The 27,218-nt window shown below is 39.3% G+C and overlaps 1 protein-coding gene across 3 annotated transcripts; it reads left to right on the forward strand.

The window, feature by feature from the left end:
* The first annotated feature begins 337 nt into the window (after nucleotides 1–337).
* LOC126834929 (fatty acid synthase-like) lies at nucleotides 338–25,512 on the forward strand. Of its 3 annotated transcripts, none has more exons than XM_050567158.1 (30): nucleotides 338–676; nucleotides 15,111–15,314; nucleotides 15,384–15,536; nucleotides 16,001–16,375; nucleotides 16,454–17,115; nucleotides 17,178–17,300; nucleotides 17,379–17,609; nucleotides 17,708–17,897; nucleotides 17,972–18,201; nucleotides 18,288–18,425; nucleotides 18,526–18,698; nucleotides 18,772–18,916; nucleotides 18,994–19,107; nucleotides 19,182–19,290; nucleotides 19,386–19,637; nucleotides 19,711–19,887; nucleotides 19,957–20,111; nucleotides 20,197–20,370; nucleotides 20,483–20,788; nucleotides 20,895–21,349; nucleotides 21,427–21,550; nucleotides 21,624–21,800; nucleotides 21,861–22,040; nucleotides 22,120–22,899; nucleotides 23,014–23,259; nucleotides 23,356–23,829; nucleotides 23,922–24,140; nucleotides 24,232–24,486; nucleotides 24,568–24,801; nucleotides 24,900–25,512. In XM_050567158.1, exons 2-30 carry the CDS (start codon nucleotides 15,125–15,127, stop codon nucleotides 25,008–25,010), a joined length of 7,152 nt encoding a protein of 2,383 aa, XP_050423115.1. In that variant the 5' UTR covers nucleotides 338–676; nucleotides 15,111–15,124; the 3' UTR covers nucleotides 25,011–25,512. The 3 variants fall into 3 exon arrangements, with proteins under 3 accessions (XP_050423115.1, XP_050423114.1, XP_050423113.1); XM_050567157.1 differs by lacking the exon at nucleotides 338–676 and adding an exon at nucleotides 6,561–6,819; XM_050567156.1 differs by lacking the exon at nucleotides 338–676 and adding an exon at nucleotides 11,439–11,812.
* Nucleotides 25,513–27,218: the final 1,706 nt, after the last annotated feature.

Below are 27,218 nucleotides of genomic sequence, written 5' to 3' on the forward strand. Positions count from 1 at the left end.
GTTTGGGCAAAACGATAAGATTGTCGAAACGCACGCTCGACCTAACGTTATTAGGTTTCAATGCGCTGTCCATTTTATGCCAAAAAAAAAAACCGATAATAAAGTATACTGCAATATTATTAACGTTGCCCGTTGTTGTTAATTACTATTTTAATAACGAATAATAATGATTGCTGTAATATTAATATTATATTGTAAGCTATCCCGAAAAAACCTTGCAACAGTAATATTATAATACAGGGCAGGCGTTTGTTTGAACAATACATTATTATTGTGAATATGAAAAAAAAAAAGTAAAAACCTATACCGTTCAGTTACACACATCGCACGACGGCACGCAGACGTTTCGCACAAGCATTATTATCTACAACGCATTGAAAAAAACGTCACCGTCTCGAGAGCCGTGCGAGAGTAGACATTTTTTTTTTTTTTCGAATTTATTTAGCATTTTTTTTATTATTCAGTTTATGTTTGGACTTGAGCAAAACAAAACGTTATAATCATAACCACAGTGGAAACACACACACACACGCAGTGGGTTTCGCGTCGGTGGTGGTGTGACAAAACCAAAACCGGACAAAATATAATAATATTAATTTTTTAATAATAATAACAATAACAATATATTCCACTCGTTTGCAGACCCGGTCCATCGCGCCTGCCATCGTTGTTACACGTGAGTAATAAAAAAAAAACAAAAGTCAAAAACTGCACCGTAAACCCGTTTGCACACATGATGATGATAATGATATGATATATTGTTTTCCACTATTAAATATGTATTAGAATGTTTTATTTACTCCTCGCCGTAAGGTGCTAATATGCTCTTCGTAAGCCGTCGTTGGTTAATCGTTCGAAATCGAAAATACTCTACTTACGGGCAAAAAAAAAAAAAAAAGATGCGAAATTTTATTCACCAGCCACACCGTATTATCGTTATCGTCACAGCCGTTCGTACACGTGAGTGTACTTATGGCGGCCGCCGCCGGTTATATGTGTAATGTGTATATTGTTATCGATTTTTTGCGTGTAGAGCCTCTTATTGTATTGTACATATTTTATATATTTTCACACCTAACACCGTTTGGCTAAACCGATCGATTTACGTACACGGACGATTGATATGGGCTCGTTACAAATAAAAACCCCTCTAAACGCCAAATAGGAACCCCCTCCGGCTTCCTCGAAGGGGTTTCTGATAATAATTATCGCCTGGGCAATAGTAGCTGAGTGAGAGTAGCTCTTCTGGTGTCTTGTTCTAAAACGTCGACCGATATAATATTGTTGTCTATATATATATATATATATATGTATATTATAGACGGCGACGAAAAAGATAATAGCTGTAGTGTAGTGATAATGATGTCAGGTTCAATAACGTCATCCGCGCGATAGTGTCAAAACCGCGTTGCCAAATATTATGTTATAACTTATGTTCCTAACCTCTTCGGTCGGCGTGGATAAAAAAAAAAAAAAAAAAGCAACAGCCGTTAACCGAATAACTTTGTGCGCCTGTTTCGTAATAGAGCAAAACGTATGGATGGTTTTTTTTTTTTTAGTACCAACACCTTTAAGTGCGATCCAAACCCTTTCCGGTGGAAAAAAAAAATTAGCTTTGATTGTATTGTTTTGAAAACCATTTTGTCTGGACCCGCGATAGCTCCTCCTGAAAGTGTGCATGAACTGTCAGAACACTGAACTGCGTTTCTACCGAATTATCTGACAAACGTGTAGTTCGATTAGAATTCTCAATAGTTATGCAATGGTAACGATAAACCCAAGTGTACATATATTTTATAACCCTTTTACGCCACCCCCCCCCCCCATTGACAACTCCTTATCTTCTCCGTGTTTCTTTTTATTTAAGCCGCTTTTGCCGGTCAAAAGCATACTTTGCGCGACATCGCCTTCTGCCCATGACTAATATCCGATAATATGACAGTATCGTTTTTATAGCTGTTTTATCGTGTCGAATATAAAATATACTCAATTGGGACTTTGCTATCGGGTTTCGGTTCGTATTACTAGAATAGTTGCTGAATAGTATTACTTTAAATAGTCGAAATACGTCTATTTTTGGTAAAATACCAGCCAACACGATTTGGCGGTCAATTTTCAAAAAAAAAAAATCATCATACATATTACAAAAAACAGTTAAAAATTTAACTACCAATAGTTTACAATAAACTTGTACGCGCGGTGAACGTATTGAAACGAAAAAAAAATATTTATTAAACTTAACGTTTTTAAATTTTTATTGCAATTTTCAACAGTCAATACAAATATTTCACCCCCCCCCCCCCCCAATTTGATGTCGCTTAATAGTGTTATTTTAAGTTCATCGGTACGACGACGATGATTGACAGTTTTCCCATATTAACGCGTGCACTCCAAAACGAATCAAAATCGGCATCGTCGCTAAACAATTATTATTACACTCAAGGTCTTTGGCGGTGGAACGTCACAGTATTTATTTGTGGGTTTTTTTTTTTGTACAGCTTCATTGAAGCTGACAATATTATTATTATTATTATAGCCGACCTGATTTCACGATGCGGAAAATGGTTTTATCAAATAACTTTACTAATACCTAAATCCGGGTTTTGGCAAAATCAATAAAAGTACCGTACCGACGTCAGCTGATGCGATATTGTAGATAATAATAATAATAATATGTAATTATCATAATATATATTATTATATATTTTTTTTTCAAATAAGAATGTCTCTCCTCGGTTTCGATAAGATTGGCAATATTTTTATATACGTCACCAACATAATATACTAATAATATACAATAGACAAAACCGACCACATGTGGGTGAAACATATGTTTTTTTATATACATTTTTATTTTCCCCCTGCGTCATCGGTAAACGACCGGCGGCGGGTAAATAATAATAATAATTATTCTGATGTCGTTCGTGTGTGTGTGTGTGTCTATCGGTCTAAGTGTACACTAATATTATACACATACGACTTTGTGTCGGTAAAACATCATTGGCAACGATAGACATTGACTCGACTAATGCAAAAGCCGTTTTTTTTTTTTTTGCACACTACGTTTTCGATAATAATTGTCTTCAAAAACACCGCCGACGTTCGGTCGTTTGGTTAAACGGCTAATTTAAACAGTTAGGTACCAAATTCGATTGAACGGCTACAAACGCGCTTAAGCGTGTTAATTTTCGGTCAGGTTCGCGATCAAATCAACCTTGTTCTCGAAATGCAATATAATGTAATATTATCATCGTACCCGGATCGCCACCAAAATGTTGTATTGCCATTCGAGTCGACGGTTTGGTTTCCTTGTACAACACTCATATACTACATATTATGATATTACTATTTTACACTATACTGTTAAACCGACTTGGACGTGTCCGTTCCAACTGCATCTGTTCGAAACGTCATAATATGTAATATTGTTATGAGGTCAACTACTTGACGATGTACGGTTTTTTTTTTTTTTATATATTATTGTTATTTTGTTTTTGTAAATTTTCCACTTCTCTCCGCCGGCAGAGTGCCCGTATTATTTAGACACACTGGTTTTTTTTTTATCTTAAATCGACAAAGAACAGTCACTAAACCTATTTTTTTTTTTTAACTTCCTCGGTCGTTTTGCGTTACTAGTATATTTTTTCGTTTATGTGAAAAAAATTGTTTTTCTGTTTTTTGAATCAAATACATCATCTGTTGTAATACACGTATGTCGCATAAGGACAATGTAGAAATAGTTTAACACGAGTATAATTCTTTAAATATCGTTCAACTATTTTTTTTTATTAAATTGTATTTTATATTATATTTATTTGGTCGGCGATACCGATTATTATCTGTCGTGTGCATGCTTTACACTAAATATTATCTTAATACGCATTTTTATATTATTTAGGAAGACTGCTTTTTATTTTGTTATTTTGCAACAGCCTCGATGAACAAAGTTAATGTTTTTATTTAAAAGAAATGTTCACAGTGCTCCAATCAAAGCAGACCTAGGGTCATTTTTGTTAAGTCTTAAACGTCGGGCGAACGCTTAATGATAATCATTGTTAATACAAAAAAAAAGGCATTAACTTTGTTTTTATCTAGTCTGGCTTTACTGGCAACTAGTAATAATAACATGCGATTGTCTGGAGATGCCCCGCCGGAATAATACCTATTCCTAATCTAAAACATTACCTAACCTTACATAATATTCATGATTTTACTTTCAATGGAACTTGTTGAATATCTCACAGTCAAGTGTGCATAACAGGAGCGCACATTATTATTAGTAGCATACACGGCTAATGTATGTGTCATAATCTAAATTGAATAAAAAAAACAATGTACCGCGTTTTTTAACGTTTCCGTTTCTAAAGTCAAGGGCGTGAAAACCAAACCCGAGTCTGTCCGGTGGCCTCCTATCGTCGTTTTTACTATCATTTTCTATTTACACGGCATACATACCTACCGTCGTTTTCGACAGAAAATTACCTGTATAATATAATATTGTGTGTGTGTTATTATTATATGCAACGCAACGCAAAAGTATGCCGATCGAATTATGCATACCTACTTGCCAAAGTTATCTGTGCACAGTGCCTAGCTAATTATAACCATTGATTACTGCAGTTCTAAACTCTCGTTTTGCCGTCGGCACATCATTTTGTTGATAATTATTTTCATAAGAAAATCTACATGTCTTGTCTACAGTAATAATAATATGAGAAAACGTCTAGAGATATTGTATATAATGATGTGTGTACCTAATAATATAATCAAACTTGCATGCGTCCCTTTTCTAACCGTCTGATACACAATTGTGCATAGTAAGATGTACAATTATGCACGGTAAGACGAGATATAATTATGTGTAAGATGTATTATTATTACCGCGGTCGTCTTGTATTAATCTATAACTCCTAACCCTTTTACCTTACTTAAACCTGTCGGCGAGCTACATTCAATTAAATTATTATTGGTCCAGTGTTGGTAAAAAAAAAAAAAATCAAGTGGCGCAACCCAGATTTATTTTCCATAGTTATATAGCTGTTTTAAGTTGATCATCTGTTCTCCGTTCTTAGGTAAATCATTAAAAAAAAAAATACAAATAATTACCCTCAACGCGTTGTTCAGACTCGCATTCATAACTGTTTTCAGAAAAAAATGATACATTATATTGTCTATTAATTATTATTAATTTATTTTTATTATATAACCTTCATTATATCATTATGGCTCAACAATAATTATAAACTTTAACAATATCAGTTTTAAATTCATTACCGTCTAATTATTTTATTATGATAATTTCAGTCTAATTAATATTAATAATTGTCGAATAATTTTAGATGTTGTCCAACGAGGCAGTATATTTTATAAAAAAATTCCTCGTTTATTGTGGTATTGTTAACCGCTTTTGTACGAGACGACCAGTTTAAATAGTGCCTAACTTACTTGTTAATCCTCCCACAAGTCTTCAACCCCATCAGCATATTATTTTAACATGACCGAATTTGTAGCAGAGAACCGCCGTCAAGGCTTTATTTAACAGGGGATGGACTTAACTTAATCAAATTTAAGTCAACGTTCACATAGTAAACGAATTCTATAATATTCTAATAATATATTGTATTATCCTAGAAACAATACACTTCTAATGGATACAAATCGAGTACACGAGGGAGAGGCTTCATCCCCAATAGCCCTCTCCCCCATTGTATCCGCCTTAGGTTAGATAAACCTCTTTTATATTATTTTTGCTTACATACAATTTTAGACCGAAAGACGACTCTGCCACACAGCGTTTTGTATTTCAAACGAAATTATTGTCGATTTGCTATGTTTTTTTGTTTCGCCACGATGGCGGCCGCGGGGGTAGCATTGGTCACGCACCGACCATGTCGTTGACTCTTGGAAAAAAATTACCATCTTGAAAAAATAGTAGTAATAGTAAAAACATTCACAACAGTCGGGCATTGTATCGGGACGAACGGCATCAAACAATTTACAAAGCACACGCGGAAAGAGCCTAGTGTAATATTATTATGGTGTTTAAGTATTATTATTGTTTTAGCTTCGACACTTTAAGAAGCAGCCCCAGAAGACCAAACGCTTGTATACTTTTCTGGTGTAATATTATCATCTCGCTCGGATAATCAGCTCGGTACTGTGATAATACCTAATAATATTATATTGGTATTAAAAAAAAAAAAATCTTTTATTATATTTTAACATTCATACGCCCTTGGCGAAAACAATAATAATAAATCGGCGTTAAAAAAGATAATCAATCGTGTAAATATATATATATATATGTATATATGAATTGATACCTGGCCGTTGTGGTTGTGCTCTATTGGCGTTTTTTATCGCGTTTGACCCCTAACCACCACCTCTGGCCATCATTTGTTTCCACGTCAAACCGCAATGTCGATTGCGCTCTACTGGACCGGTGTGCACATTATTATAATAGGTTTTCCTCTCCTTTTTCGGGATAGTACTATCATGTACTTGGCCTTTTCTCCCTGATAACGGAACAGCAGCTCCTTGGCCGCGGCATCTCGACTCTTGGGTTCAGTCTCTGAGTTGAATTTTGAAAACGCGCACAAACGCCATTGACCGTTCGCGCCACCAACACAGTGTCTGTTTAACTCTAGCTCAGGTCGTTTACAAAAAAAAATTGTTTCTTTAAAAATATAGGTAAAGCAGTTTACCTACCATCTCATTAATACACCACAGGATTACCTACAACAATCAAACGGTATACATATACATACACAACACAATACCAACGCTTGTAGTTCAATCGCAACCGGCCGTTCAAAATAAGTAAGTTTGATTTTTTTATTAAATTTTTTTTTAAATATAACTTCTCGAGTGAGCGATCATACTTCCGTCGACCGATTTTGTTTTTAAATAATTCAAATCCAATTGTGATTTCTCCGGCAGTGTTAGTGTGTCAGTTTTTACCGTGGCAGTCGATTGAGGAGATTTTTTTTTTCGTTCTGTTTTAAGGAAACCGTCGGGTGAGTGATTTTTCACTTGATTATTCGACCGAGACCCCGGTTCGACCTATTTCTTCTACTACTAGGTACTATGACTACTGCACAGAGTGGTTTATAATTTTTTAGTTTTGCACTAACCCGTACTGCATAATTTTTACCAGTAGGTAAAATTGTTAAAACTTGCAAACGTACCTATAGCGCATAATCATTTTTACTGCGTATTACTACAGTGTGTAGTGTAATATTTGAATGAGAAAAAAATCAAATATAAAATCGTTATGCCTCGACATGTTTTGAAAGCGCGTTCTTTTGTTTCCACCTGAAACGTCTTATTATATTGTTTAGCTAGAATACCTACCGTGTGAAGTAAAAAAAAAAAAAAAAAATGTGTTATGACGTGATTTTTTTAAAAACAATTTTCCCTTTAAAACGCCATTCGGACGACGATTAAAACAAAAAAAAAAATTATACAATTCATTCGACCGGTTTCCATATTATACAACTTTGTGGGTTTTGTAGAATTATTATTACAATGGGACTATCCAGTCTGTCTGGGTTTTCTAGCAATTGTACAATTTTTTTTTTCTTTGTTCATGTTTCCTATTTTTCACCTCTAAGACAATGCTTAAACTCGTGTCAACGGGCGCACGTAGGGCAAAGTTTGTAAGCCATTAGCTTTAGGACCCCAACGAACGAGCCCTGTCAAACTTGCAAAAAAACAAGACTTAAAGGGAAAGTGGCATTATTTTTATTTTTTACTTTACACACTCAAGTCGTCGCCGAAGACCCGAAATTCTTCGGTTTTATTATCGCTATTGGTAAAGTGGCGAACACGGTCCGTGTGTGTAAATCAAATAACACAATCAACTGTCTTGTTTTGCCCTTGGCGAACTGACCCTTTCTCGACAGTGTCGTGGAAGCGCAAGTGAAATATTATTATACCGTCGTACCACCGGGTCAGTAGCATCGTTTGAGAAAAACCACTTGTTGACCACCGGCCCGTCTCCTCCGGCTGTGCTGTATGGTGTATAGAGGACGAACATATTACATTACCTATTCTTAATGCGCACCGAAAACACTATACAGGACAGATAAAAAAAAAAAAAAAAAAAACTATTTCGCATTTTATATATTTAATCCGTCGGTTGTTAGCGGAAAAATATAATCAATGAAAGTTTAACCTCCCAGGGGGGTCGCCGATTACAAGCTCATTGTGTGTTTGTTTTATCAGTACGAAATAATAGAGGTTTTATAATAATTATACTATTGAACCACGGCTAGGTCGTACATAGAATAAACTTATCTCCTTATCCCTCTGCGTGTGTGTGTGTGTGTGTAACGTTAACACAATTATTGTTGTAGTAGTTGATAACATTATATATATATATATAATCGGGATAATTATTATTTACTCGCCCATTTGTTGGTAATATTAAAATAATATAATATAACGTTTGGCGGTAAAAAGGATTAAATTCTCAAGGTCACCTTTGCTCGAACGTCTGTGACGTCGTCGCTGGATTCTGTAAAAAAATTGCTTGAAAAAAAATTGTATTATAAAATATAAAAATTGCGTGGTAAAACGGGTTATTGGCATTGTCATTCCGTCGACATTTTTTTAACGTAAAAATATAAATTTTTCACTGTAAAGGGAGGATCAAATCGATTCGATCCCTTATAATAATATATTCAACCCCATTTTCGCAATTTTTTTACTTAAGTCCTTTTACCCGATGCGTGACAATCTGATTTTTTCAAGCGCAATTAATACCATCGCACAGCGGGTCAATTACTAATTACTTTTGTCAACATCATTATAACCTGATCAAATTAATGTCATATAGAAGAGTTGCCGTTTTCAGAGGTCGTCACAATGGCCCAGTAACTAGTAGTCATAGAGAATAAATTATTTTACTCTATGGAATGCACTAATAATATACAATATACAGACAGGACATCAGCTGAGATGATCTGGGGCTGTGTCATATCTAATTCTACATCACCGAGTGCAATCATTATAATTGTTATTGTTAAACGCGAGTGTAAACCGACAGTAGTTTTGTTGTCTGGGCTTTGAGTGCTGCTTCACATATTATAGTCGTTTAGATCCCCATCAAAATATGCGTACAAGTTATTGTTGTTTGTACACCAAGACATTATTGCCATCGCACACTTCTTGTTTACAAAGTCTGCGAAACAAACAACAACTCTCCTTGTGAAATACATTATTATTTTTTTTTACTCTGTCGCAGACGCACAATAGAGTTTTTAATGGGATTTTAAGTCGAGCGCACATGTTGATATTATGTTATCTTGCAATAGTAGATTATGGGGCGACCTTTGGGACAGTTAGTGAGTCATCGACGCGTTAGGATTTCTATCTAAGATGACCTTTGGTGTGCAAACTCGGTCCAAGACTCCGCACGCTTTAAAGGCGTCGTACCGTGTATGCAAAATTGCGAATAAAAAATTGATTAGTCATCAATTACTAGTCAAAAACCCAAAACTATAGTCAAAACCGCCGACGGTTAAACGACAACAAACAACTAAAAACAAATGACCACGCGGTAACAAGTGTGGTGGTGCGGTGACGATATTATATTAGTACTAATATTGTTATTATCAATCCGACGACCGATTGTTGTGAGAAGACACTCATATAATTTCCCTGTGTGTCAACGGTGTTACACATACACACAAGTATAATAATATAATATTATACTTGTTGTGTTATGTTTGAACCGCACAGACGACGGCGACCTAATGATAACTGTAAACAGACAGCTATATGGTACATTTCTTCTTGGTACAACGTTTTTTTTTTTGCCAGACTGGACGACGCGACGGCATCGGTGCCCGGTTGGAAAATCGTTTTTTAAACTCATCGGCAACGTATTTTCGAAATTATCATCCGATCGAGGAAGCAAATCGTTTCCGTAGCGTTGGGTTTGCCCGTGTAAGTCCTGTGCTGTGAATATTGATGTGCGGATGATGAGCTGTTTGTTATTGTCGTGGCGGTTGTACAAACAATGAGCGCATCCGGTTAACGCCATACCAGATTTGAAATATACAAGTTAGAATCGAAGAGGTTATAAAAATATACCGCGACGAATACCAAACGATCATATTATCATCCTCGTTCAATAATAATCATAGTATTGCAATTGTCTATTACCGGTATATTGCACAACACCATCCCGCCCGAGTGTATATTATCATAATACAATTTTGCAGTATAAAAGTGGTGAAATGTGTAAATAGCAAACTAGAGCGGCGACAACGATCTCATATTGTCTTCAATACACAGTAGCCAGAGATTTTGTTGAAAACCACCTACATATTTTTATAAACATATTATACATATTTTTGTATTGGTAAAGCGGTTTTGGGCCGTCTAATGCACACAATCCCGTAAAGAGTTAATTAGGAACTCATTTGTTTGTCAAATTCGTTCAGTTCAAACTCATATCGTTGGTTAAAAATTAAATTTGATAAATTAGTGTTGACAAATTTAAATAAGAAGTAAAACGGTACGTGAAAAAACGGTGTTATTTTTAATTTCCCAAAAGTTTAACTTTCGTAAATGATCGATTCAGTTTTGGGGTACTCAGCCCCCCCCCCCCCAAAACACTAGCACTGAGAAGAAGGTCCGCGAGTAAAGGCCGTCGTGGTGACGTTAAGAATTCGGATTGAGTAGGATAAACAAACAATGGTCGTGTACGATTAACATTATAATATTATTGTTACGATTTTGGATGACCTCAACGGTCGAGAGTGTACCATACTGGTTTTGTGCACGTCCACCTGATGGTGGTCGGACCATAAGACCAGATAGTTTTGCGCTTGTTTTGCTTTTCGGCCGTCGGCTTTGGTGAAAATATTATTATTATTGCGCAGCTAGTATTTTTTTTTTTTTTCGCGACAACCGAATGCGGCCGGGCGGCGCAAGGGGACACACCGTCGGCGTGCGAAAAAACCTGACCCAGTGCGTTCAATGACTGTTGTTTTGGTACTCGGTTGCGGCCGACGCGCGCCGCCGCGGTATTGACCTTGTAGCGGCAGCGCTTGTTGCGGCCGCAGAGGATAACACACGCATACGCATACACACACACACACACTCACCACACGACGCGACGGCGCGCCGCCGTCCCTCCGCCAATCGGATCGCCCGTTCCGGTATCACGCCACCGAGTATCCTCAGGTCACGCCACTTCCTCCCCTCGCACTTCCGCGGCTCTGCCGTCTGCCCCTCCGCGGCTAGCCCTCCCTCCCTTCCTCTGTCCGTAACCGTTTTTCTGGGATCTCCACCGCCGCCGCCGCCGCCGCCGGAGGAGAGACACGTTGTCGGCGAATGCGTTGACGTTGCCGTCCGTCTGTCGTTTGTATTCAATATTATATATATTTGCGAGACGCCGGACGCGCACCACGCACACGGACACCGCCGACGCGAACGGTCGTTATTACAAGTGTTTTTTTTTTTGAAATATTGTTGATTTTGATTTTTGAATTTTATTTTTGCCAAAATCTCTGGTAATTATATTCTGCCGCGAGTCGTCGGTTTTTTTTTTTTTTTTGGTGTTTTATTATTGTTTCGTCGAAACGGTTTTTGCTAATCATTACAATCAATCCGCGCACGCAAACGCCACGTATCGGCGCTTGTCCGAGAGACGACTGCAGCAGCTTGTCGTTGGCCGCCCGCTGTACACTCGATACGGATGCGATACGCCGTTATCGAAGCCGCAATTAACACTACTCGTAATAATTATTATCAATCCTATCGCCGACAACCGCTAGACGCGTACCGTATGCAAACATGGGTAAGATTAAATAATATGTATTTTATTATCATTTTTTTTTTTTTTTTTTTTAATAATAGGTATACTTAAAAAACTAAAGGTCACAGTCAAGTGGACAGTTCGAGATTAAATTATAAAAAACTATATAAATCATATTTAAACGTTTGCACGGGGTCTGTTTTTTTTTTTTGACGTTTTGACACTACAAAACCAGACAAAATTTCGACTACTCATGATGGTCTAACTTCAAGCTATACCGAGTTCTTGGGCAACTTTATTAGGTTAAGTAGCTTTTAGTTAACTAATTTTGTGATTTTTTTCCGTTTTTTATGTAAAATCAATTGGACTTTAGTATGAGGAAAATTGCAAATTTAATTTATTTAATTACGAGAAACTTAAATTTCTATATGCAAACCCGCTTTTTCTATTTACATAACATGGTAAAGCGGCCAAACAACTGGAGGAATCTCTGCAGAATTAAAATTCGACCGTCCTGAGTAGTCGAAATTTGGTCCAAAATCGAAATTTCTTAAAAGAACTTTTTTCTTAAATACAAAACCCCTTGAAAACAGACCGCATGCAATGTTTTTACTAAAACTCGTTGTATAGTTTCGATTTTTATTTCGGTTACACAATAATATTATGCTGTAACGCTAATGAGAATTTCAATAAAAAAAGCCGCAAACGGTACTGTCGAGTTTAGGCAAAACGGTTATAATATTTGAATACATATATATATATATATATTTTGTAAACTACTAAACGATAATACGACACTAAACTTGTTTCGCCTGAGCTTCTTTAAAACGGCGCATCGTTTTAATTATTATTATTGTGATTTTGTTGTTGTTTGTTTTTGCTCTCGTTTTTGTTGCAACTCATTTGTATAACCTCAGCTTTCTCTGACATTGATTTCGCCGTATGTATAGTGTTGCTGTTTTAATCGCGTGCGTTTAATTAACGGTCGTTAAACGATCAGTGTACTCTGTCGAGTTGACATAAACGATTTGCATTAAATCAACTATTTTTATTGTAGGCCGTTAATTTTATCGTCATACATCACCGTGCAAATCGTTTGAATATCATACGAACGGCAATTAAATTGTTTTTCCTCCGTCAAACGACACGAGTGTCAAAATCATCTAATCACAACCAGTGTGACATAGGTGAATGTTTGTTTTCAGTTTTATTCAGCCATTTTTCAACGTCCCCAAGCCCTAAGCTGACCTAAATGTGCTCATTGAGATTTTCAAAACAAAAGTTAACCCTAAAAGTGTGTTCACCCCTTCCACCAGTTGTGTTCAACTCGCATGTTGTACACGAGTGTATGGGGTTTCTAGTTTGCGTGGTCGTTCAGAATCGATATAATCGATCTCGTTTAGAAAAAAAAATAAAAATGTACTATTCAACGGTACTATTAAATTAAATTGTCGTTTTCCGGATTTCGTCGGCGTTTGTTGTGCGTGTGTACTTCCAGAGAGAGAGAGAGGATGTCTTGCCAGCGGTGTTAAACCGGTTTGGTCATTTTTTTTTTCCATTTGCTCTCGTTCTGCCCGTGTGCGCGTCACACACGATGATAGTAATTATTAGTATGGTGTGATAATATGTGTTTCCCTAAAAATAGCAACACCTGTAATTTTGGCACGTGCTCGTCGTGAATGTCAAGCCGGGCTTGTAAAGGTCACGCCGGGGTAGTGTCACAGTGTAATCGACAATCTCAATGGGGGATAGCAATATTATTATTATTTGCACACAACATGTGGTGTATGTGAAGTTTGACCCCCCTCCCCTCCCCGCCCCCACATAGGATCAATCGTTGCGTTTCGCGGTTCGAGTCTAAGAAACTTATTCGTGCCATTAAAGCCGGCCGACCTTGATTCGAAGTCAACGTGCTTACTGCTTTATACCTGCTCAGATGGACAAAAAAAAAACGACTTAAACGCGGCTTCACAAGTAGTTTCCACCCAAAAAAAAAAACGCGTTCGACAACTTTTTTATTATTGTTTTTATTACACACACACACACGGCCACGATAATTAGGCGGTATGTAATAATTATTATTATCGCCGAGAGGAAGGATAAAAGTCGAATAGTCGACTACTCGGAACTTAACCGTGTAATAAAATACACAATATACCACGTCATACTTGTCTAATAAAAAATGCCAAAGTCAAATGGAATTTTCGTTTAATATTACTAATGACAACCACACGAAATAATAATATTTAATTTGACAGGTTTTTTTCGTACATTGTTTAAGTATGTCGGGTATTAAATATTATATAATACACGCAATTATTGTATACACATTTAAAAGCTGTGCTCGACGTTTTATTATAGGGCTAAAATTGCTTTTTGTATTAGTGCCAGTTGGATTAGTAAAAACTATCGATCAATGACGATTTAGATAATATTTATTAATTAAAATTCAAAATCAATTTAAAGTGTATTTTTTCTTGGCAACTGAAATTAGGTTTAAAGAGCCGCGCAAACTTACATTTTTCTCAGAAGTCATATTGTGTGTACTTATAATTTTTTTTATCACAAAGGATAAAAATCAATACAAGTACAATGATGTGATGTGTTACGCATTGTGTTACTATTGTCTTTTTGTTGTTAGTCTACAGAAAAAAATGCGGATCGATGAGTTCTTTTATGACATGTTTTTTTATGTAGACGGTGAATTTTTAAAGTTGATACGGCTGGTATTCATTAAAAGCAATTATGTTATATAACATAATAACAACCGGAATGAAATACTCAACAACCTTGATCCAAACAACAGTTATTTTAGTACAAAGTTCATTTAATCATATTCACATGTTATATCATTTACAAGACCTTATTTCTTTTTAAATTAAAGCTCATAAAATTACCTGTAGGATTAGTTTAATTAGTACTCTTTGTTGAATATACCGGTTATTACGTATGATGATAATAAAAAAAAAAAATGTTTCGTTTAAATATTTATTTATTCGTATTTTGGTTAATATTGTTGACGAAAAGTCACACACCATAATGCATAGTAATTTTGGACGCATAAAAAACAACTCAATTATTATTGAAATTATCTGGTTTTTCACGTTAGGTATTAAAAAAAGTATATATTTGTTTTTTCTCGGGGAAACTCGACGAGCTAGTCTAATTTATGGCAATTTTATAATATAATATCCTACATGTATAGTATAGTTCTTTAAACTCTGTGCACGAATAGACCTTCGAAAGAAGCCTTTTAATAAAAGTCCCCAAAATGAAGTTTTATGCGTGAAAAACGTTATAGCCATTATTAACATGTCGAAATTGTCTTTTGGTTTTACAGTAGCCGAAGGCACTATGCCAGCAAGGTACCCAGAGGCCGGTCAACAAGCCAACAATGTGGCGGTGAACGGTAACTACGACGATGAAATCGTTATCAGTGGAATTTCCGGACGTCTTCCGGAATCCAACTCTATCGCCGAGTTCAGAGAAAATCTGTTCGCCGGCCTGGACTTGGTGACCGACGACGAAAGACGTTGGCCCGCCGGTAAGACTAAGAGACATTTTTCATTTGTGGTGTTGAAATATTAATAGCCCCATTGTCGTACGTTTCCAGGGTTATACGGTCTCCCCACCAGGACTGGAAAATTAAAGGAACTGGAACACTTCGATGCCAACTTTTTCGGCGTGCACGCCAAACAGGCCGAAGTCATGGACCCGCAGTTGAGATTGATGTTGGAAAGCACTTACGAATGTATAGTAGACGCCGGTAAGACTAATTGTCAATTAGCGGTTACCACTTGTATATTACATTTTTCTCCAACTACACGGGGTCGGCCACCCTAGTCCTACATCCACATAGAACTAAATCTTCTACATCTCGTTCATTCACCCCAGCTATCCTTATGTCACTCTCTGTTCCGTCTATGCGTCTTTCTCTTCCTCTCTTTCCCTCTACGTTCATCTTCGCAACAACCAACTCTCACTGCCATCTCAACCTATTCTCTCTCATATGCCCCACAATTGATACAACTGCTAGACTCCTTCATCTTATGTATCCATTTGTTATCACTCCACTCGTCCATCTTGGCATTCTCATCTCCGCTACGCTCATCCTCTGTTCAGTTTTCTTGTCTACTGCCCAACATGACTACCGTCTACATTTCAACCTGACGCTGCCCTCCACTTCATGATTCCATTTATATTAATACATGTGCCCGTCGGTCGAATTAGGAGTGAACCCCGACGATATCCGTGGCTCGAAAACCGGCGTGTTCATCGGCGCTTCCAACAGTGAGACCGACGATTACTTGAGCAGAGTCCCAGACCGCGTCAACGGTTACGGATTGACCGGATGTTGCCGGGCTATGTTCCCCAACAGGGTGTCGTACACGTTCGATTTTAATGGGCCCAGTTACGCCATTGACACGGCTTGCTCTAGCAGTTTATTTGCACTGTCACAAGCCGTGCACGCCATCAAGAGCGGGCAATGCGAAGCCGCCATTGTCGGAGGCGTCAATCTCCTTTTGAAGCCCACGAATTCGTTGCAGTTCCACAAGTTGAGCATGTTGTCGCCGCAAGGCATGTGCAAAGCGTTCGACGTTACCGGTGAGTCTAGTCGTCTGGTTTTGCCTGTGTTTGCTTAGCTGCGCGACAGCCGCTGACTGATTTTGTTTGTGTCTCCAGGAAACGGGTACGTCAGGAGTGAAGCTGTCGTCACGGTTTTCTTGCAGAAAGCTAGCGTGGCCAAACGTAGTTACGCCTCGATTCTCGGTGCACTTACCAACACCGACGGATTCAAAGATCAAGGAATTACGTTCCCCAGCGGAGCCATGCAAAACAAACTAATCCAAGAGGTCTATGCAAAGTCCGGCGTGAATCCCAATGAAATCGCCTACGTGGAAGCTCACGGTACCGGAACAAAGGTGGGCGATCCGCAAGAAGTAAACTCCATTGCCGACTTCTTCACGAAAGGCCGCAATTCTCCGTTGTTGATCGGGTCCGTCAAGTCGAACATGGGTCACTCCGAACCCGCGTCCGGCCTGTGCTCGCTGGCCAAGATTGTGATCGCCATGGAAGCCGGAAAGATCCCTGGGAATTTGCATTTCGCCAATCCCAACCCCGACATCCCAGCGTTACTCGACGGCAGACTGCAGGTGGTACACAAAAATTGGGAATTCAACGGCGGTTATGTCGCGTTGAACTCGTTCGGTTTTGGCGGTGCCAACGCCCACGTTCTGTTGAAATCCAATCCCAAACCGAAGACGGCGCCCATACAAAACAACGTACCCCGTTTGGTAGCCGTTTCCGGTAGGACACACGACGCCGTGAACAACATGTTGGCCAACGTGAGTTATTTGCGCGGTACCTTACCACCGACTTGAGTTTACCGTATTTTTGCTAATTTCAGATCGGCAACACTCCTTTGGACGACGACTTCATTGCGCTGTTGCACGACATCCATACAAACAACATCAACAACCACGGTTACAGAGGATTTTCCGTTTTAGGAAAATCTATTACCGAAGTATCCGTAAGTTTGCTGTTTCTTTCTTTCGGTCGGTCGACGCCAGTCGGGTTCAAAAAGTGTTAACGAATTATTTAATTACAGGAAGTGCCGGCCGGCAAGAGACCAGTGTGGTTTGTTTTCTCCGGAATGGGAAGTCAATGGGCTGGTATGGCCGAAGGTCTGCTTCAATTGGAGCCGTTCGCCAGGGCCATCAACAGGGCAGCTGCCGTCCTCCAAGTGGAAGGTCTCGATCTGTTGAGCGTCATCAACTCTAAAGACGAAGTGACGTTTGACAACGTCCTTAACTCGTTCGTATCAATTACATCCATGCAGGTAATTTCGTTATGACTACAAATAATTGCTTTAGCTGTCGACAAACCTGTTGTAATTAGATCTTCACTGTATGTGTATTGCTTTAATTACTTGCCTAGGTCGCCTTAGTCGACTTATTGAAATCCATCGGTATCGAACCAGACGGTGTGGTTGGTCACTCGGTCGGTGAACTTGGTTGCGCTTACGCTGATGGTACCTTCAATGCCGACCAAGCGGTTCTGGCTGCATTCTGGAGAGGTCGTAGTATTTTGGAATCCAAATTATCTGAAGGATCCATGGCTGCAGTTGGTAAGTATTTGAGTAATTTTATTTTATGCTTCTCTGCAGTTCAACAATTGTAGTGTTTTATTTTGCTTTTTAAGGTTTATCTTGGGAAGAGACGAAAAAGCGATTGCCCGAAGACTTGATAGCAGCTTGTCACAACAGCGAAGACAGTGTCACCGTGTCTGGTCCTCCTAAGAGTCTCAGTGCGTTCGTCAAGACTCTACAAGCCGAAGGTATTTTCGCTAAAGAAGTTAAAAGTTCTGGATTCGCTTTCCACTCCAGTTATATCGCCGACGCCGCACCTAAACTCAGAAGCAACTTAGAAAGAGTACGTTTTTGGTTTCCAAAAATATAATTATTTCCGGCACATAGACGTTTTTATTTTTTACACGTTTCATTTTTTGTTTTCTACAGATCATACCTAACCCAAAACCACGTACAAAGCGTTGGATCAGTTCTTCAATTCCCGAAGAGAAATGGAACACACCTTTAGCTCAAATGAGCTCTACCGCTTACCACGTTAACAACTTATTGGCTCCAGTCTTGTTCCACGTAAGTGTGTTTTGTAATAAAATGTTGAGTTTACACAAAATAGTACACTTTTATTATATTTAAAAATGTATAATGGATTTCTCTGCAATTATTTATATAGGAAGCAATTTCGCACGTTCCAAAGAACGCTATTGTCGTAGAAATCGCTCCTCACGCCTTGTTACAAGCCATTTTGAAAAGAGCTTTGGGACCTGAATGTTCTTGCATCGGTCTTACCAAGCGCTCTACTAACCCTGAAGGAAACCTACCGCATTTGTTGTCTGCAGTTGGAAAGTGAGTGTACTTTCTTCTCCCTAGAAGCGGCAATTTACGAATTGTGTTTTAAATGTTTTATTGTTTCGCTTAGACTGTACAACGCTGGAGTCCAACCGAAAATTCAGAACTTATACCCAGCTGTGTCGTACCCCGTGGCTCGTGGAACACCAATGATCCAGTCTCTAATCGAATGGGACCATTCCGTCGAATGGGCCGTTGCTAACTTTGCTCAAAAGGTAACTTAAGATTATTTTGATTATTTTTTAGTGTACAAGTAGTGTAGTTTAACCGTCAATTAATTAAAAAAATTTAGGACGCTGGATCTGGCGAATCTGTCGTCAAAGTCGACTTGAGTACCGAAGAAGATCAATTTTTGTCTGGACACGCTATCGACGGTAGAGTTTTGTTCCCGGCTACTGGCTACTTGGTAAAATTTGAAATGAATTAATTGTCAATTTAACGAGAATTATCTCATTGTTGTGTGATGTCTATATTTTACAGACGCTCGTCTGGAACACATTCGCCAAACTTCAAGACAAGAACATCGAAGATTTCCCGGTCGTAATTGAAAATGTACAATTCTTGCGCGCTACCATCATGCCCAAAGACGGTAATTGTTATTTAAAAAAATATATATTTAAATGATTTTTACTGTAAATGAATTGCATAATATTGTTGTAAATATTTTTGTGAACCCCCCTACAGGAAACGTCAACTTCCTCATAAACATTTTCGAGGGAACTGGCAACTTTGAGATTTGCGAAGGAGGTTCGGTAGCCGTGACTGGTAAAATTTATATCCCCGAAGATATTGAATTGGAACAACTGGAATTGCCCGAACCGGACGTCGAGGAAAACGGCTTGTCATTGAAAACCAACGATATCTACAAAGACTTGGGTCTCCGAGGATACGACTACAAAGGAGTATTCAGAGGAGTCAAAGAGGCTGACAACAGAGGTATATTGTAATTTAGCTAGTTTTGAATATTATTATTAATATAATATATAATCTGGACACTTTTCTGTATCAGGCATCAGTGGTAAATTGGAATGGATTGGAAACTGGATCAGTTTCATTGACACGATGCTTCAGTTCTCCATATTGGGTCTGAAAACCAAGGAGTTGTACTTGCCAACTAGAATGCAAAGAGTTGTTATCGATCCGAGAAAACATTTGGATTACATCGAAGGACTCGAAGAGAAAGCCCGTGAGTGTTAATTGGGGGTGTTGAGTTATTTTAAGATTTTTTTTAATTAATCTACTTGAAATTTTTCAGCCGTTCCCGTGTACATGTACAGAGATATTGATGTCATTAAGTCCGGTGGTGTCGAATTGCGTGGCATGAAAGCTAGTTTGGCTCCGAGGAGACAACAGTCGCAAGCCGCTCCTAAATTAGAAAAATACACATTCGTACCATACGTTTCTGAAAAAGTATATACAAACACACCACTTTAAAATATATATTTGTTGAAAAAATGTTCATGCGTTTATGTTCAACTAATATTTTCAATTTTAGCTGACTCCTCCAATTGACGTCATTAACACTTTCGCCATTTTCCTTCAAATCGTATTGGAAAACAGTGCCGGTGCAATGAAAATAAAATTAGTTGAATTCGGGGCTGATAAACCTTTTGAAGGTATATTCATGCCTAACATTGTCAACGTATTGGAATCTGAACCGTTAATTGCGGTGAGCACTTAAACAATATACTAAAATATTATAACACAGAATGAATTATAAAACCCATAATTTTTGGGAAAATACCAATCGTTGTTTTCATTTGCCAAATGTGTTGTTTTAGTTGGACGCAACTCTAGTCACGAGCCAGGCTCAAGCTTTGGCTCCATTTTTGGGACCAATGGAAGTTAAAATGGCCAACAAGTCTTTAGAAAACGGTCCGATTGATGTTAATGCGCACGTTGCTATTGCTTTTGACGTTTTGGGATCTCCGTCTTTACTAAACAACCTGATAGAATCCGTGAAACCGGGCGGTTTCGTCATCTCCGGCGAATCGAACAGCGTTTCTGAAAGCAGTATTGCTCAGAGTGGTCTCGATCTCATCAGCAAGTTGCCGGCCGAAGACAAATTTTTCTACTTGCTCAGAAAGGTATTGTTAAATCGGCCGAGAGTTTTTACCCGTTCAATTTACACAAAAAAAAAAAAAAATCCATAACGATAGTTTTGAAATTAATTTTCTCATTCGATTATTACAGGTGGATGATGTAGTGCCGGTCACCGAGGTTATCCAGGTAACCGAACAGTCTTATGGTTGGGTGGAGACGTTAAAAGCCGCTTTGAAATCGGCCGAAGCGGACGCTAGCAAAAAATATCTAGTTTACGCACAAGGCGAAGACACCAACGGAATCGTGGGCCTGATCAACTGTGTTAAACAAGAACCCGGTGGCAACAGTGTGAGGTCCGTGTTCATCCAAGATCCATCGGCTCCCAAGTTCTCGTTGACCGAACCCAAATACGCCGAACAACTCAAGAAAGACCTGTTGAGCAACGTGTTGAAGCCGAACGGAGTGTGGGGCACGATGAGACATTTGAAATTGGAAAGCAAACAGGACAAACCGTCGCTGCAAGTCGAACACGCGTACATTAACGCGTTGACGAGAGGAGATTTGAGCAGCTTGAAATGGATCGAAGGACCTCTGACCTATTACAAGTATGTTTTGTCAATTTTCAAAAACCATTTTATCACTCTTGACGTGTTTGTCTAATTGCGACCGTTTTTGTGTTTAGACCCGAATCTGACCCGAACACAGAGCTGTGCACCGTCTACTACGCTCCATTGAACTTCCGTGATATTATGTTGGCTTCTGGAAAACTTCCTCCGGACGCATTGCCGGGAGACTTGGCGGGACAAGTATGTGTTTTGACATTTCGCCGAAAACGTAAATAGATTAATTTTGTTCACAAATCGAACTTGCCTCCTACAGGACTGTATACTCGGATTGGAATTTTCTGGTCGCGACACCAAAGGCAGGAGAGTGATGGGTATGCTTGCCGCCAGAGGATTGGCCACCACCGTTCTTGCCGATCCCGGTTTCTTGTGGGTCGTGCCGCAAAAATGGTCGTTGGAACAAGCTTCGACGATACCTGTCGTTTATGGAACCGTGAGCTATTATTCTGTTCAAACTGATTGTGAAACATGACTAATTTTTTCTTATTTTTAGGCTTACTATGCTCTCTGTGTCAGAGGACACATGAAGCGCGGCGACTCGTTGCTGGTGCACGCCGGTACCGGAGGTGTCGGTCAAGCCGCCATCTCTATTGCACTTCACATGGGAGTCACTGTTTACACCACCGTCGGTAGTAAACAAAAACGCGAATTCTTGAAGAAAACTTTCCCCAAGGTAGTGTTGTTTGTTTTCGGAATTCGTATTCATTCGGTCGGCGATGATATAATATTAACGTGTTTAACCGTGTTTTCAGCTGACCGACAAAAACATTGCCAACTCTCGGGACACCAGCTTCGAACAACACGTGCTCAGACAAACCAAAGGACGTGGTGTGGATCTCGTCCTGAACTCGTTGGCCGACGATAAGCTGCAAGCTTCCGTCCGGTGTTTGGCCAAAGACGGTCGTTTCCTCGAAATCGGCAAGCTCGATTTGTCCAACAACAGTCCACTCGGGATGTCGGTGTTCCTGAAGAACACCACGTTCCACGGAATCCTTTTGGACTCGCTGTTCGACGTGAAGTCCGAAAGCCAAGACAAGAAAGAAGTGGTCAGACTGCTCAACGAGGGCATACAGAACGGCGCCGTGCAACCGCTGCCGGCCACCGTTTTCAACGAGTCGCAGGCGGAACAAGCGTTCCGGTTCATCGGATCCGGCAAGCACATCGGAAAGGTCGTGTTGAAGATCAGAGACGAGGAACAAGCGTCCGTGGTGAAGCCGCCTGCCAAATCGGTGACGGCCATACCGAGGTCCTACATGAACCCGGACAAAACGTACGTGCTCGTCGGCGGTCTGGGCGGTTTCGGTCTGGAACTGGCCAACTGGCTGGTCGTCAGGGGCGCCAAGAAACTCGTGTTGACCGCCCGCAGCGGCATCACCACCGGATACCAAGCCCTGAGCGTCAGGAACTGGACGGAAGGCGGAGTGAACGTGTTGATTTCCAAGGCGGATTGTTCGACCCTGAAAGGAGCTCAGCAGTTGATCGACGAGAGTAAGAAGTTGGGACCCGTCGGAGGCGTTTTCAACTTGGCCGCCGTGAGTATTTCGTTATCGGTTATAGGGGGGGGGAGGGTTACCATTGATTTGTTTACCGCTGGGGATCACCTATAGCCTCGGCTACGCATTTTTCACACGTGTCTTACGATTTAGGTTTTGAGAGACGCTTTCTTGGAAAACCAAACGCCCGAAGATTTCGAAATTGTCAGCAAACCGAAAGTGATCGGTACTAAAAATTTGGACGCCGTCACGAGGAAATCTTGCCCGGACTTGGATCATTTCATTGTGTTCTCGTCCGTGTCTTGTGGACGCGGTAATGCCGGTCAGACCAACTACGGTTTTGCCAATTCCGTCATGGAAAGGATTTGCGAGGCTAGACAAGAAGCTGGACTTCCTGGGGTGAGTTGACGACAAAAAAAAAAAAAACCCACTGTGCTGTCTAATTTCAATGCCAGGTCACTCAAAAACGGTTTTATTTTCATTGCATGTATGCAGTTGGCCATCCAGTGGGGAGCCATCGGAGACGTGGGTCTTATCATGGAGACAATGGGTGGAAACGACACTGTGGTCGGCGGTACCTTGCCCCAACGTATGGCGTCCTGTTTGAACGCTTTCGACACGTTCTTGCAGCTGCCCCAACCCGTTTTGGCGTCGATGGTGTTGGCCGAGAAGAGGAAGAGCGGAGCTGGCGGTTCGAGTCAGGTGAGCCTGATCGACGCCGTCGCCAACATACTGGGAATCAAAGACACCAAGAACATCAACGTGTCGGCCACGTTGGCGGATCTGGGTATGGACTCTTTGATGGGCGCCGAAATCAAACAGACGTTGGAAAGGAACTACGACTTGGTGTTGAGCGTCGGAGAAATCAGGACTTTGACGGTGAAGAAATTGCAAGAATTACAGAACGACGGCTCTGAAGAGACGGCTGCGGCGGCCGACACCAACGGAGTGACGGCTGGCAACGATCAGGTTCGTACGACAACCAATAACTTGCCGTTTCTTTTGTAAGGACGATGTGTGTGGTCATTGTGTATAACGTGTTGTTGGCGGCGCTGCTTTAGGTGGAATTCAGTAAAAATTTAGTTCCTCAAGAAACGGTGGTCGACATGAAAAAGGAAGACAACGGCAAACCCAATCTGTTCATGTTCAGCGCAATCGAAGGCTTCGTGTCGGCGTTACAAGACGTCGCGTCCAAATTGCCGTTCAACGTCTACGGACTCCAGTGCACCCAAGACGCTCCCACGGACTCGATGACGTCTTTGGCCAAATTCTTCATATCCGTAAGTGGTGGTGGTGGTGGTAGTTTGCTGCGGCACCGTTGACCTAACCGTGTTAACACGAGTGCTCTTTTTTTGTTTTTATCTCGTCTAGAAAATCAAAGAGGTGCAAAAGTCTGGTCCGTACAATCTAGTCGGATACTCGTTCGGCGCGTCCGTCGCCTACGAAACCGGTGTCAACTTGGAAGCGTCCGGCGACAAAGTCAACCTGGTGCTGTTGGACGGTTCCCCGGCTTACGTGTTGACCCATCAGAACGCGTTCAAAAATCGACACTCCGACAACAAAGTAGACGAAAAGGACGCGTACGCGTACTTTGTTTTGCTGTTCAAAGAATTGGAATACCAAACGGTGAGTCAGAATTTGGCGGTGGTCGTGTCTGTAACGTCTATCTCTATACGGTCGTTGTGTTTGTTGTTTGCTGTCGTTTAGGTGTACGACCAAATAGCGGCGAAAGCCACTCAGGAAGAACAACTCGACGAGGTGGTCAACATCCTGTCGGACTTGCCGTTGGACAAACAGCAGCTGAAAGCCGCCGCCAAACTGTTCTACGGCAAGCTGTTCGTGTCGTTCTATTACAAACCCGAAAAGTTCGGCGGCAACGTCACGTTGGTCACGGCCAAAGACAACTTTGTATCTCTCGGATCCGACTACGGTCTGAAATCTGTAAGTGTTCGCTACGCCGGTGTTGTTTTATCGACCCCACCCCACCCGACCCGACCAAAGTCCACGGTTATTGACGTCCATCGTTTTTATCTTTTCAGCTCTGCAACGGCGCCCTGAACATCCATTCCGTGTCCGGAGACCACAGACAAATAGTGAAAGGCGAATCGGCCAACTCTGTTGCCCAGATCATATCTTCCTCTCTTGTATAACTCTGTTATCTGACTAAATCTCTTAAGACGTTGTGTTTAAGTTAAATAATTTCTTATGTTTGGTTTGGAAGTAATTTAAATTTATTTTTATACGTACGTTTAACGAAATTAGTTTTTTTTTTTTTTTTTTTAAACTGCACAAAACATTTATTATTATTATTATTATTTTTTTTTTGTTACGTTACGTTGTCGAGCAAACTGTGTAGATTATATTATATATACATATATATATATATATATTTATAAATATCATGTTGTTGTAAATTTTTTTTTTTTAAATTTGTTGTTTTTTCGACTTTTGTTATGCTTGTGAAAATTGTTCATTGAGTTTAGGACTTATTTTAACGATAAGAAAATATTCGTTTCGGACACTATATTATTATTATTATTTTTTTTTTTCGTTGATTTGTTCCAACGCATTCCAAAAAAGTGTGTTTATTACTTAAGTAGTTAACCGTATATTATATGATATAAGTGAAATAAACTATTATTGTGTTTGAAATACTCGGATGTTGTATTATTGATTTATTGTGATGGGTATTTTTTTATTTAAAGTAAAACTCATTAAAAAAAACATTTCAAACAAAAAACGTCGAATAATAATATTAAACAAATATTTTTTTTATAAAAACGATTTAATATTACGGTCAATACAAAAATTGTTCAAAAAATAGGTTTTCAACTCGTAAAAGTAGTCGAGCACATAAATAAGTGTTTTATCCGAAAATTATTGATTTTCTTTAACTTAGAAAATATATATTATTAAACCATATTTAAGGCGATATTGTGTAACACAGTCAATGGATAGCGTAATAAAACAAATAGTATTTTCAAAAAGTTGAACGAAAAAATATGATGTAGATTTGGTTGCCTAACTTGCCACCAACTAAGGCGCTGGCATTTATCAGGTCCTTATCGAATGTTGCTTATTATATTTTGTCCAATAATAAATACCGGGACACAATCATTAACGTCTTCTACAATAATGTTAAATATATTATTTTAACACAAACACTTAGCACAGTACCTAATAAAAGATTAATGGCGACAGCGAATTTAGCCGGCCGGCCCCGTTTGTAAGGAAACAGGCTAAGAAGACGAATCAATGGACAAATTGCATTCAGTCTGCTGAAATGTAAAAAACCAAAACTGTCCACGTCTGTAGACGAACCGTTTCTAAAATAATATAAAAGTTCAATTTTCATAGTTTCCAATGCCTTTCTCGGATCAGCAACAAAACCAAATAAATGCATCGAGAGCGTGTAAAAAAAAAATCGAATGTATATCAGTTAGTAATGCCAACACGCATAATACTACAACGCGATTGACAAAGCTTATCGCCCGTTAAGCTATGGGTAATTATTATAGAACCGATCGGTAATCTGATATTATGTAACAAACACAAGCCAAGGTTAAAAATAAAAAATTAAAAAACCATAGAACACATATTTTACAATAGCGATTTTGTAGTCGAAACACTAATGGCTTTCTGGTAGGCACTGTGACAAGTGTGGCTTTTAAACGTTAAACCCAAAACCAATAGTGTCGCGTTATACTTAAAGAAATTTAGACCTGCCGCACAATACGTGATAAATAATAAAAAAAAAAAAATGATCAAGCTTAAACGATGGGGGGGGGGCGAATTTTGCCTAGCGAAATGCCATATTTACAACAATGACTCGCATCAAAGAAGGGAGGGGGATTCCACCCTATTTAAAAAAAAAAAAAAATGTGATTTTTATTAATAACATAGAGTAAAAAGTTCTCTCGAGAAATTTTGGCCACATTGTCTACTGGTTAACGATTGTAGTAATGTAAACGCAATGTAAAATTCCAAACGGTTTCTACGTTAGCTAGAGCTGATAGTGAAAGTTGCTTCATTTTTTTATTTTAAAATTGATGATTTGTTTTGAAAACTGTAATTTTATCAATAGTTTAGCTATTATCTAATGTAAGGTTGGGTATTTAAAAAAAAAAAAAAATTATATCGTTAAATTGAAATTTTTTTGAATTTGACAAAACGCTGTACTAGTACATTTTCCGTTGCAAATGACCTCTACAATCGTCCGACCGAGTATTGACGTTTAGCATACTCGAGCTCCTTCACTTTTAGAATCGGAATTAGAATTTGTAAAATATTTAGGGGGAAAGGGGGCAACTGCACCCCCCTCCCTCTTCGCTTTCTACCCCTTTTTAGGACGCCCTTGT

The sequence above is a fragment of the Adelges cooleyi genome, unplaced genomic scaffold, assembly GCF_023614345.1.
Source record: "Adelges cooleyi isolate 19-005CV unplaced genomic scaffold, UGA_ACOO_1.1 ACOO_flye_CR_arks_rails_tigmint_CR_PRNA_21, whole genome shotgun sequence".
NCBI lineage: Eukaryota > Metazoa > Arthropoda > Insecta > Hemiptera > Adelgidae > Adelges > Adelges cooleyi.